This window comes from Camelus ferus, chromosome 9 (genome assembly GCF_009834535.1).
Source record: "Camelus ferus isolate YT-003-E chromosome 9, BCGSAC_Cfer_1.0, whole genome shotgun sequence".
NCBI classification, from domain to species: domain Eukaryota; kingdom Metazoa; phylum Chordata; class Mammalia; order Artiodactyla; family Camelidae; genus Camelus; species Camelus ferus.
In genome coordinates, this window is record NC_045704.1 from 28349351 (window position 1) to 28362177 (window position 12827).

General features: G+C 51.7%; 1 protein-coding gene across 1 annotated transcript in view; it reads left to right on the plus strand.

Moving 5' to 3' along the window:
- The window catches only part of GPT2 (glutamic--pyruvic transaminase 2), a 32428-nt gene extending 20735 nt beyond the window's left edge, over positions 1-11693 (plus strand). The window contains exons 8-12 of the mRNA XM_032486245.1: positions 1567-1703; positions 4908-5082; positions 6547-6702; positions 7763-7875; positions 9033-11693. Of these exons, the coding sequence (XP_032342136.1) occupies positions 1567-1703; positions 4908-5082; positions 6547-6702; positions 7763-7875; positions 9033-9123 (672 nt within the window). The 3' untranslated portion in view covers positions 9124-11693. The remainder of the gene's footprint in view (positions 1-1566; positions 1704-4907; positions 5083-6546; positions 6703-7762; positions 7876-9032) is intronic.
- The last annotated feature ends 1134 nt before the right edge of the window (positions 11694-12827 follow it).

Below are 12827 nucleotides of genomic sequence, written 5' to 3' on the forward strand. Positions count from 1 at the left end.
TTCAGAAATCTAACAGTCGACTTTTAAACTTGAAAAGTAAAAAGATGGTGGGATCACAGGTGTGGGCTGGATCCAAGGCTTCCACTGTATCTTCCAGCTTCTCTCTCCTTCTATCCTACTGGCTTGGCTTCATACACGGGCTTGCTATCTTCCCAGCTGAGAAAGAGGTCATTTCTTCCTGGCACTTCTGGCAAAATCTCAGAATTGAGCCTCATTGGTGCAGCATGGCTGAGACACCCGAGGCTGAACCAGCCCCTGTGGCCCAGTGGTTGCACACAGTGGGGAGGTCTACCCTGTGCCCCCAAACCCCCAGACAGTGCAGAGGAGGGTGTTCCCTGAGGGAAACCGAGGGGCTCTTTTTCAAGGAGCGTGGGTGCCGGCATCACGCTGTGGTTCTGTGAGTAGGGGAATCCTAATTAACCCCACAGCTGCTGCTGCTTGGAACCCAGTTCTGGAGACAAGGCCTGCCTGTTCTGTTTTTTGTTTTGTTTCTTTTTTTTGTTTTGTTTTTTTTGCTTTGCAAGGAAGAAATGAAAGACCTGTGGAATCCTAGCTTCACGTCTTCATTTCTGTATGATTTCTGGTCAGTCGTAGCTTCTAGCACACTAGCTTCGTTTCTTTGCTCCTTAGCACCACCCCCACTCACACACACACACAGACTCACACACACACACATACACACAGCTTACCCACCAGATTGTTACTGTGATTGTTGCAGATGGGTCTAGAATCTTAATTTCCAAAGGAGAGAAACGGTATCAGAGTGACCTGGTGCACAGACCCCCTCCCTCTGGGTCTGGGAAGAGATGGGGGAGGGGGAGGAGGTGAGAGCCAGTGAAGGATCTGACGACTCTGGCTGGTTTGTTGGAGATGGAGCCGACCTGACCTTCCCGCTGACCCACAGTGCCCCAGAGCCTCAGTTTCCCTGATCTCCACACTGGGAAAGGGAAGTTCACCTCCAAGGGCAGATGGGCGCCTGCCTGCTGAGCTCTAGACTGTGCCAATGGGAAGGAGCAAGCAAGTGTGGGCCCTTCTCAGTCTAGTTGGGGGAGACTGAGTGGGGACAGGAAACAAAATCGTTCCAAACTGGGTGAGTGTGGTGAAGCGCTGGGGAACACGGCGAGCTCTTCAGGCAGGATGGTCCGAGGACGGGTACATCAACTGCTTTCGTGACTCATCCTACTGACAGAGTGAGCATCATGCAGGGGGTAGACCTGCTGGGGCAGGTGGGGTACTGGATGTCGCCACAGGCACATGAAGTAGAGAGGGGGTCTGGAGACTGGGTGGGGGCTGATGTAGTCCCCACCCAGTCCCCAGATTTATTTCAGAAAGTCATTGAAGAAATCAAGTGGGCATCCAGCCTGAGGCCTTCCCTCCTTGTTCTGGAAGGTTCCCTCGGGTGCCTTCTGGCGTGGAAGCAGCATCTGAGGCTGGGTGTCACGGCAGGCAGCCTGACTGCAGGTTGGCCTAGAGCACCTGTGTTCTCCCTTGGCCACAGCCTGCGTGGCTTAGGCTCCTGGGGGGCTTGTGGTGACTGTCCCTGTCCTGTCCTGTCCTCCCCTGCAGGTGTACCAGGATAATGTGTACTCTCCAGACTGCAAATTCCAGTCCTTTAAGAAGGTGCTTTACGAGATGGGGCCCGAGTACTCCAGCAACGTGGAGCTCGCCTCCTTCCACTCCACCTCCAAGGGCTACATGGGCGAGTATGTGGGCCCCCACCTCCCTCCCGCTGCCCTGGGCCCGCCTGGTCCCTGCGCTTCTCTGCCCTGCCCTGCCCTGCCTTAGCCCCAGCCCGCTGGACGGAGGCAGCTGCCCTTACCTACGGCTAGTGCTGATCTAAGAAGCAGGAGGAGACAGGCCACACCTCCCCGAGGGAAGCCCAGGGGTGTGAGGACACCCCTGTGCAAGGGCTCAGACAAAATAAGACCATGATGAAAATGAAAACAGGACCTCAGAGCAGCTTCCAGCGCTGGTGTTTTCTGCCAGCCATGTCACCATTGCTCTGACATTGACTGACGTCTGACAACCAGGGAAGGCAATTTGAGTGGACGAATGCTGTCAGGCCCGTGGGCCAAGCTCTGTGTGCAGGCGTTCTGTCTGCACCTGGCCTTAGCCCTGCGTGACCTCTGAGCCAAAGAGTCAGTTTCAATCCTGTATTCGTTCATTCGACTATTATTTATTGAGCACCTGCTGTGAGTCGAGTCCTGATCTCGGCACTGAGGTTATAGCAGTGAGCAAACCACAGCAACCCCTGCCCTCACAGAGTCATGCTCTAGTGAGGGGAGCGAAGCAGTAGATGAATGAAAATCATGGGTTAAGTGGGGGAAAACAATCAGAGAGACGGGAATGCCAGGAGGTGGGGGCTGGTCCCCGAGGAGCTGGCTTTTGAGTTAAGACCCAAGGGAGGGGTGGTGGGGATGCTATGCAGATATCTAAGGAAAAAGCATTCCAGACAGAGGAAACAGCAGGTGCAAAGGCCCTGAGCAGGAAGGAGCAACTGTTACAGGAGCAGCAAAGAGACTAGAATGGAGTGAGAGGGAAAGTGGCAGAAGTTGAGACCAAAAAAGTCATAGGAGGCCAGATCACCTGGGCTTTAGGTTGTTTTTCACTTTTACTCAGAGTGAGATGGGAACCCTTGGAGGGTTTGAGCAGAGATGAAACTTCACCTGACTTATATTTTATCAGACTCTCTGATTGCTGTGTGATGGGGTCAGGGACAGAAGCAGGGACTCAAGTTAGGAGGCTGTTACAGTCCAGGTGAGATATCGTGGGCCAGGATACCGGTGGGGAGAAGACATTGGATCCCACGTATGTTTGAAGGTAGAGTTGACAGGTGTTGCTTGGTGGAAAAGGTGGCTGAGAGAGAGAGAAGTCGAAGATGATTCCCAAGGTTTTGTTGAAACGATAGGAAGGGTGGAGTTGCCGTCAATGGATGAGGACGGCTGTGGGAGAAGCAGGTTTTAGGGAAAGGTTGGAAGTTGGTTGGAATGTGCTAAATTTACAAATGCCTATTAGACGTCCAGATGGAGATGGATGTGTGAGTCTGCAGCTCAGGACTGACACCTGGCTGGAGATCTAACTTGGTGAGTTGTCAGTGTGTGAGTTGTTAGATAGTTAGGTCTCTGTGCCCAGACGTCTCACAAGGAGTATAGATAGAGAAGAGGTCCCGGGACTGGGCTGAGGCCCTTGCTGCTCAGAAGGTGGGGGAGGAGAGGAGGGACCTGCAAAGGAGACTGAGACAGAAAGGCCAGTGCATTTACAGCGAAGGGCAGTCACTCTCCAGTGTTGTTGGGGTTCTGCTCTGTGCCAGGTGTCAGGATAGGGGAGGGGGTCTGGAGGCCAGTAGGACTGTGAAGCTTGGAGAAATACTGTGGCCTGGTCAAGGGAGCTGTCCCCTTGGGGTGGTTGCCCAACTGTTCTTGGCTGTATTTGATGTGGACAGGAGTTAATTTACGCTGGTCTTCCTGGTCTACCCCATTAGCAGTACCACCTCCTTACTAGACTTTCAGGAGCTGTGTAGCTCTTTTCCTAAACAAATATGTTCTCTCTCTATTAACTCATTTTTCAAACTCAAGTGTATTTATCACATACCTATCCATCTCTCCGTCTGTGTTATTGATGAATCTTTTATCAGTGATGCCCCAGATGTTGATAACCTGAGTTGGTATCCTGTTGCTCTCAGATTCTGATTACCCAGGATTAGACTTCTTTGCTCAATTTGATTTTCTGCTCATCAGCAGAGGATAAAGCAGAAGGTTTCTTCTTTCAACCTTTGCTACAGGAAACCTTTCTGAGATGCCAGAATTTATCTTCCTGCCTTGAAAGGGCCCATCAAGGGATCAGATGGGGATCTGTCTTTGCCAGTTCATTCTGCAGGCTGATCCTAAAAGTGTTTTATTGAGTGTCTCATCGTATCAGGTGCTCCGAGGGTGAGGGGGTGAGGGGGTGCATATACAGAGGAAGGTAGGACCAGACCAGGTGCCTGCGTACATTTCTTTAGTCATTAGTCTGAAAGTTACCAGTCACAGTCCAGAGAAGGAGGCATAGCTCCAGAAAGTGTGGCTGATGGAGCTGATTTGGTTCGGAAAGTTTTTTGGTATGATCTCATTGTATGATCTCAGCTTATTTTCATGAGTTTTGACCCTGTATCAGTCAGGATCTTTTTGGCAATAAGTAACAGAAACTCAGCTTGAACTGGCCTACATCAAAGAGGCTTCTTTAAAAATCCATGTTGCTAAGAAGTCCAGGAGTAAAGTCAAATCAGGAGGCTTAAAGGTGTTAGTGGGTCTCTCTCTCGGCTTTCTTGGTTTGTCTCATTTTCTCAGCTCTGCTCGCTTTTGGGTTGGCTTTGTTTTCAAGTAGCAGAAAGTTCCAGCAAGTCCTCGGGTTGCTGCTCGTATGCCTACTTGGGGAACCTGTGCAGGGGGTGCCCAGCCTGGATCATGTACCCCTTTGGAGCAGGGCTGGTATATTAGTTAGGGTTCAGACTAAGCTGCTATAACAAAAAAGCCCCAAATACAGTAGCTCAAACAAGATGAAAGTGTGTCTGTGAAAACAGTCGAAAGGCCGGAGGAGTCCAGAGCAGGTTCTGTTCCAGGAAGTCTTTGGGGACTGGGGCTGGTGGGGTGGTTTGTCTTCTCAACATGTGGCACCTCGAGCTCTGAAGCTGCTGCTTTGGTGCCTGCACTTCTCATGAAATGGGGAAAAGGAGAGAGCTTGCTTTTGAAGAAGTGATGTGCAATTTGCACTTAGCACTTCCATTCACCATCCAACGGCAAGAACTCGGCCACACCTGGCAACTCATTGTTGGGCACGGGGCTGGTTACGGAGGATTCTGGCCGGCTGGATGCACTTAGTAGAGGTCTCTCTGTGACTGGTGGATCCTCTTCCCCACTTCAACCCTCTAGGTGTGGCTACAGAGGGGGCTACATGGAGGTGATCAACCTGCACCCTGAGATCAAGGGCCAGCTGGTGAAGCTGCTCTCAGTGCGTCTGTGCCCGCCAGTGTCTGGGCAGGCTGCCATGGACATCGTCGTGAACCCCCCAGTGCCAGGAGAGGAATCCTTCGAGCAGTTCAGCAGGGTGAGTCTGCTGTGTCCCGTGGCCTGTCTGCATCACTGCTGCGGCCAGTGTTCGTGTGTTCAGTCTCCAAAGCCATCCTTTCTCCGGACAGCCTAAGGTGCTCAGGGCTCCACGTGGTGGCTGACCCACCCCAACAAGACTCAGTCTCAGGATACAGCTGGGCTATATTCTGAAGTGAGAGGACTGTGCATGTGGGGGGGCGTCTTTTCCTCTTTCTCACTCATAAGCACCACGGATGGGCAGGTACCCAGAGGGAGTGGCCCCATGGCCTGAGAACACCCTGGCGGGGATTCTGGTACTAAACTGCAAGGGGAAAATAGATGAGCACAGCATTGATTCTGGACCGTGGGCCTGCCTCTGGCTTGACCAGATGTCCTTGCAGCTTGAAATGACTCAGTCAGACCTTTTAACTGCAAGTGACAACAACCCAACTCTAACTACTAGTTTAAACAAAAGTGGAATTTGGGGGTCCTATAACCAAGAAGTCAGTTCCCAGCTGTTCCAGATTCACATCTTTTTTAATTGTGGTAAAATACATGATCACTTGGCCATTTTCAGCTGAACAGTTTAGTGCATAAGGTACATTTACATTGTTGTGCAGCCATCACCACCATCCATCCATCTCCAGAACCTTTTCATCATCCCCAGCTGAAGCTCTGCCCATTGAACACTAACTCCTCACTTCTTCCCCTCAGCCCCTGGTAACCTCCATTCTACTTTCTGTCTCTGTGAATTTGACTCCTCTAGGTAGAAATGGAACCATACAATATCTGCCCTTTTGTGGCTGGTTTATTTAACTTAGCGTAGCTTCTTCAGGGTTCATCCCTGTTGTCCTGTGGGTCAGAATGTGCTTCCTTTCTGAGGCTGAGCAATACTGCACTGTGTGCAGGTACTGCATTTTGTTGGTGTATTCGTCCGCAGGCCCCACCTCTTCACCCCCATTCATTCCGGCAGCACTTGCAGAAGTCCTGGACTCCCTGCTCCAGCTGTGGACACACATCCAGCTGTGGACACACGTCCAGCTCTGAGCCTGTCACTGATGTGCTTTGCCTGGGACGTGTGCCCCAGGCACACCACATGGATTGTGGGGAGGGGTGGCTCCCCACAATGAAGTGGTGGGGCCACCTCCTAGAAGCATGTTCTAGGGTATTCTGTCCAGAGCCACGTTCATTCAGACTGATGGGCTGGGACTGGGTTTTCTCATTTTCTGGAATGACATCCTAGTATGAGAATAGAACCTAATAGGACCTACCTGGAACTCCCTGTGTACTTGCGTGCCCCTGCCTCTAGGATGCATGGCTCATGGGCTGAGCGTCTGTGGAAGAAGTTCCTGCAGAGGGACGTGTGTTTTGCCCACCTCCCCAGTTTGCTGTGCTTGTGCACATGCAAGCTCGCCTTTCACCCGTCTGCCCAGTGTGAAGGGATCCAGAGGTGCTGACTCGTGTGCTTTCTCTGTCTCATCAGGAGAAAGAGTCCGTCTTGGGTAACCTGGCCAAAAAGGCTAAGCTGACAGAAGACATGTTTAACCAAGTCCCAGGAATTCACTGCAACCCCTTGCAGGGGGCCATGTATGCCTTTCCTCGGATCTTCATCCCTGCCAAAGCCTTGGAGGCAGCTCAGGTCTGGGATGCTGGCTCTCTCTTTGGGTTCCCTTGGGACGGCTTCTTGCTCTGGGGAGCAGAAGTGTTGGCCCCAGAGGCTCTGGACTTTGTGGTTCCCTCGGTCAGATGGTGTTTAGTGTGTGAAGATGCCGGGCTCTGGGAGATCCAGCCCTGCCGTGTGCTGTGGAGGTGGGGCGGGCGTGAGGTCGGCCCCAGGTGAGCAGAGCCCATCTGGACTCTGTTAACACCGGTGCTCTGAAGGCAGGTGCCAGGTGTGATGTGGTACATTTAAAACTGAATGGTCGCTGGGGCAGCATCAAGAGCTGTCTGCTCCACGAGGCCTCTGTACCCTGGAGGGGGCGCTTCTCTCAGACTTGGACGTGTGTGTGATCACCTAGGGTCCTGTTAGAAATGTCAGTTCTCGTTCAAGAAGTCCATGGCGGGGCCTGAGATTCTGCATTTCCAGTAAGCTCTCAGGTGGTGCCACAGACCCTACTCTGAGGATTGAGGGCCATAGCGGTATTTCTGAAAGTGTCCTCACATCCCCAACTTCCTCAGTGCTTCCTTAAACATGCAAAATCTGGTCCCCCAGTTGAATCAGAATCCCTGGTGTTGGAGTCCGAGAGTCTGTTTAAACAGGCAGCCTGGTTGTGCAAACCGAAGTGTGAGAAGCACTGTTAGCAGGGCCCCAGAGACTTATTCCTTGAAGGCTCCCGGGCGCCAGCCGCAGGGCCCCGCAGTCAGAGGACTGTGCAGCTTGGTGAACAGAAGGCCATGCCAGTGCCTGGGTTGCTGCTGCCGGGGACGGGCTGCACGGGAAACAGGCTGGCACTCCTGTGGGGGGTGCAGGGTCACCGCAGCCCCCGGCCGTCCTGGAGTCACCTTTGGGTTCCTTGTCCCCGGCACCAGCTGCCTGCAGCGCCCAGTGTCCTGCCTTGGCTCTCACAGGAAGGGAGGGCAGAGGGCCCTGCCACGGGAAAGAAGCTGTCATTTCGAGTGTATTTGGCTTTGAGTTTTCAGTGGTGTGTTTGTGCGGTGCGAAACCAGGAATGAATCCTAAGTTCTTCCCACTCCCACAGGCCCATAAGATGGCCCCCGACATGTTCTACTGCATGAAGCTCTTGGAGGAGACCGGCATCTGTGTGGTGCCTGGCAGCGGCTTCGGGCAGAAGGAAGGCACCCACCACTTCAGGTACCACGGCCTCTGCACCGGGGGCTGGTCCCAGCTTTGTCTTGGAAAACTCGTGCTTCTTACCAAGGCGGCTACAGAGACAGAGATGTGTGCAGCCCCTGTCCTCCCCATCCCACCCCTGTTCTGTCCTGCCGCAGAGCCAAGCTGAGACCCTGCAGCCCAGGGACCAAGGAAAACTGGACTTCCAGGGTCATCTCCTTGACCACTCAGTCTCCCCCTCCGCTGCCTCCATCTGTCACACGCCATCTGAAATGTTCCCGGGGTTGTGGTTTCATCCCCTTTCCCTTTTCAACTCCGTGATAGCGTCATACAGCATCCAGCTGAGTAGCTCACCCACTGCACTGAAAGCCCCAAGAGACGCAGTGGAATTGGCTCTCTCTACTCGCTGTGCTGCCTTTCACAGGCCTGCTACTCTGCTGGGCGAGCTGGAGCAGCTCAGCCGGGGTGTCCCCACCAAGGCCAGCTCTGTTCCAAAGAGCAACCTCTCCATGAGGTGCTCTCAGATGCCTCCTGCAATAGATGCTAAAAAAGGAAATGTTACGGGCCATGTCTCAACACAGTGAAGGTCGGGTAACACCCCCCACCCCCATGGATGAACGTGTAAGGTTGGCCTTTCTGCCTTAATTAGGTAGATTCCCTTTGGCTATTCATGGCTCGTTCAAGAAGTGGTTACATCCCCAGGGCTGCCCTTGGGGCAGGGAAGCAGATTGACAGCATTGGAAGGAGGAGTTAGTTATCATGGTAACATGGGAATTGCTTAGGAGGGAGATTTGTGACGGGGTTCTCACTGTGAGATTGACTGATGAGGGAGATGCAGAAAGCCTGCCTGAGCAGGAGTGAAATCTCGCTCTGTACCTGTGGGAAATACCAAGAGTCACGCTCTAGAGAAGGTTTATACACCTGCCACAGTGTGGGCAGGCCTCCTCTGACGATTGGTGGATGTGTTAGTGAGCTGGGTAAAAAAATAAATGTGTGAATGGTGGGGGACATTCCAGGCACTGTCCAGGGCCTGGGGCTGTCACAATGGACAAGACAGGCCTGTCCCTGCACCTCCTGGTCTCCACAGCTTCAGGTGGAGGAATGGCCTGCTGGGTTCACTCCTCTCCCCTTTTCCAGAGCATCTTGTGTCCGGCTGACGCTGTTCTCTTTCGTGACAGAATGACCATTCTTCCTCCGGTGGAGAAGCTAAAGACGGTTCTACAGAAGGTGAAGGACTTTCACATAAAGTTCCTGGAGAAGTACGCGTGAGGACTCCTCAGGCCCCAGAGCCCTCGTCCTGATGGCCGCCCCGCACAGACTGAACTCTCCTCCGCTCCCCTGCGACTCTGCCTCAGGCCTCCCAAAGGCCACTGGTCGCCTTCATGTCATGTTGCCCCAGGAGACTTCTTTCTTTGTGCCTTGATGGTGGGAGCACCTCTCTTCTGAGCAAATGTGAATTGGGGATGTCTCAGAAGCCCTGTTTTCGATGCAGCCAAAGTAGAGGGGACTTGTTCAGCACACGTGGCGGTGCTCTCTGAATCTGTTATTGTTGCTCTCAGAAAATTAACTTGGGGTGTAAAACAACCAGGGTGTGTTGGGTGAGATGGTTTAGATCTGGGAAACAAGAAGGTGTCACAGTAGGTGTAACTTCATCATGCGAAGGCCTGGAAATCCCCAACTCACCGCCGTGATCTGTGAAATAAAACCCATCGCGGTGTGAAAATCTAGTCCTTCCAGCCCGAGAGCCTGGAGTCCGCTGGTGGCTCAGAGAGGCCGGGCCCTTCTGAGCTGGAGGCAGGCAGCCTGCCTCTCAGACAAGAACGGTGGGGGCCAGGCTAGGTTGTGGCAGACATGGTCAGAGTGTCCTGCAGGGGAGGACGTGGGGTGAGCCAGGCTCCAGGATGAACAGGGTCTCCACCCGGGAGCACACAGCAGGTAGTGAGGACTGCACACAGGAGGGCTTCAGGCTGAAGGGTTCTCTTGAGCATGCCGAGACTGGGATGCCTGTCCAGAGGTCTCCCTGGATGCCAGGGGCACAGCGGGCCACCCAGCAATATCCCATCACATGGAGGAGTCCTGCCTGGTGGTGTGTGCATCCATCCACTGTGACCCAGCACCCTGTCTCACTCAAGAACTTGAGTGAGCCTCTATACACATGGCCCCTGGTGACAGCAGGGACAAGGAAACCCTGAAAATGTCCTAGCGAGGGAGGGGCATCCTTATGAACTTGATGACAGGTAACCACTCTTGTAGTGTTTGTTGAGTTGTTTCAAGCTGAACTTGGTCCATTTCCTAGCTCTTAAACAGTCCAAGTGCCTGGTAGCTTGGCTGCTGTGTACACGTGATCCGATTCAAAGTTTATAAAAGTGTTTTAACTTAATGCAAAGTGTTTTCCCTCCACGTCTGCTGCTGGCTCCCCTCCCAGGCTCTGCAGACTGTTCTGTAGCATCAGTCGTCTCCTGGGGGTGGGGGGGAATCCACCAAGAGGGCAGCCTCCCCAGCAGGAGCAAACCTGCATGGAGTCCCGGCCCACGCTGCCAGAAAGTGGGCCCTGTGGGCGGCAGCAGGTCTCTCCTACCATGAGCCTCCTTGGGTGGGTGGTCAGGGAAGCCAGGGCCAGCTCAGGAGTCTGGGGGCCCAGCAAGTCCCAAAGTGGGTCTGAAGTGATCTGAAGGGGCTGAAGAAGGAACTCTAAAGAGGCTAAAGGAGTGGGCTTTGAAAGCGTACCCATGCCAGGTCCATGCAGGGGATGTAATAGGAAACTTCAAACTGCCCTGCCCACTGGCGTCACAGTCCCTATGAAGAAATAGCCAAGATCTCAGATAACAAAGGGAATGTTCTGGAACTTTTTCTTCCTTAAAAGAATTGAGAAAATTGCACTTGTGCTTGTTGATGGTGTATAAGGCAGGATGAGTCCCAGAGCGGTGAGATTTCTGGTGGAAGGGTTGAATAGTAGAAGCTAGTATATTTTTTATATTTTTGTAACAATTGCTTTTTTCATGGGGGGAGGAGGGTTTAGTATTTGTAGTTTTAACAAGTCCAGTAGGTTTTTTTTTTTAATAAATCTTCAGATTATAAATAACCCCTAGGAAATTTGCAGCGTTTACATGATTTTTTAAAAGATGCCATATACACTTGGTTTGCTTTTAAAATAAATGAATAAAAGCATAATAAGGTCAGCTGGTTAACTTCGTGCAGGTCAGAATGCTGATCGTGATCGATTTGATTTTCTGCAGATCCAGGTGTCGTGTTGGGGCACCGCCAGAGAAAGTCGTTTGTCATTTGAGGTCACACTTTAAACCTACACCTGTCAAGTTTTCTGCTGTAGATCTAGATCTGCACGTGGGGGATGCTGGGCTGAATACCTTGGGCGGTCCGTCACCTTGTACCCTGAGGCCGGGCTGGTTGTCCCAGTGTTTGTGGATTTGCAGGAAGAGCTGACAGGCCAGCCTGTCCTTGTTTTCCAATCTAGATTCTCATAGGCATCTCTTGACAAAGGTACTTAATGATAACTCTGGTGGAAATTTCTAAACAATAAAATATATGTCCAAAATGGTGACTGTTTAGCTCTCTTTGTAGTTTAAATCTAAACATCGAGTGGACATCACTGATCCTACATCTTCATTCTTTGTAACTTAATGTTGCAAGCACTGCCTCCCTGCCTCCTTCCCTCCTTTCCTTCTTCCCTCCCTCCCTTCCTTCCTTCCTCCCAAATACTACAAACTAAAGTCACAGCTTTTCAGCTTCCATTTCTTTTTAGGTGTCAACCCCAAGGACCCTGAGCTGTATTTTGTTACCGGAGGTGGGAAAACCATGGATTCTCTGAAATAAAATGTTGTTCAAATGAATACAGACCTTGGTTTCCTAGTGGGAGTGAAACAAGGACTAGATCGCAGGCCTGAGGTCAGTGGGGTCCATGGGGAAAGGAAAGCTGCCTGTGCAAGGGATTTCATTCATTGCCCCAGGCTTTCCCAGATTCACATCAATTTTGATGTGTAGTTTTGGAATTCAAACCTTTATTTTTCACTTGAAATGGAAACTTGTGTCTTTATTAAAGAAAATTTGGAAAATACGAAAAGAAGAAATGTAGGGTTTTTTTCAGTTGGAAGATACGGAAACCTACTCAAAGTAGCTTAAGCAAAAGAAGTTATTGACTCATGTAAGAGGAATTAATTGAAATCCTGGAGGGATGCTGACTTTGGTTCTTACATGCATTGTTAGTACAAAGCCTGTCCGTCCAGCTGTACATGGAAAAATCCCATGGGAGGGCTCTGCCTTGGTCCGTGTGCCCTTCTCTGAACCAGTCTCCATGGCAATGTGGAGTCCTTTGGCTGGCCCTGTGCATGAGTGGAGGTAGGGAAGGGCCTAGAATCACCAGCCCCACCGGGGCCATTGGAGGAGAAGCTGTTTCCCATAGGAAAGGGCTGGACGTGGTACTGCACCTACAAACCTCATATACCACAGGGAACTCTTTGGAGACGGACTGGGGATGAGACGGTGTGTTCAAGGTAGGTTGAGTCATTACTGGTTAATAACCAAGGGGACTGGAGATGCTCTCTGCATCTTCCCTGATTGCGCGCGTGCACACGCACGCACGCACACACACACACACACGCACGCACGCACACACACCTGGGAACATTTACATCTCTTCGTCTAGGGAGCAAACTTGGTATAGTTTATTATACAAAGAGTTTATTAAGTAGATAAAGGTTAAGAAAGTTATACACACTAGACTATTTTTGGTATGGAGTTTGCTGTAATCACACCCAGAAAGCCTTCAAATGTTCGATAAGGACCCAGTATGAGTCACAGACTTGTAGGGAATGGAGAGTCAAAAGCGAATAAGATGCGGCCACTGTCCTCAGAAAGCATACAGATGGAATGGCCACCAGATAGCTCAGTACTCTATTCCATCCACCCAGTGGTGCTAGCCTTAAAGGCGGTAGGTGGGTGAGGTATACGGGTGGGGG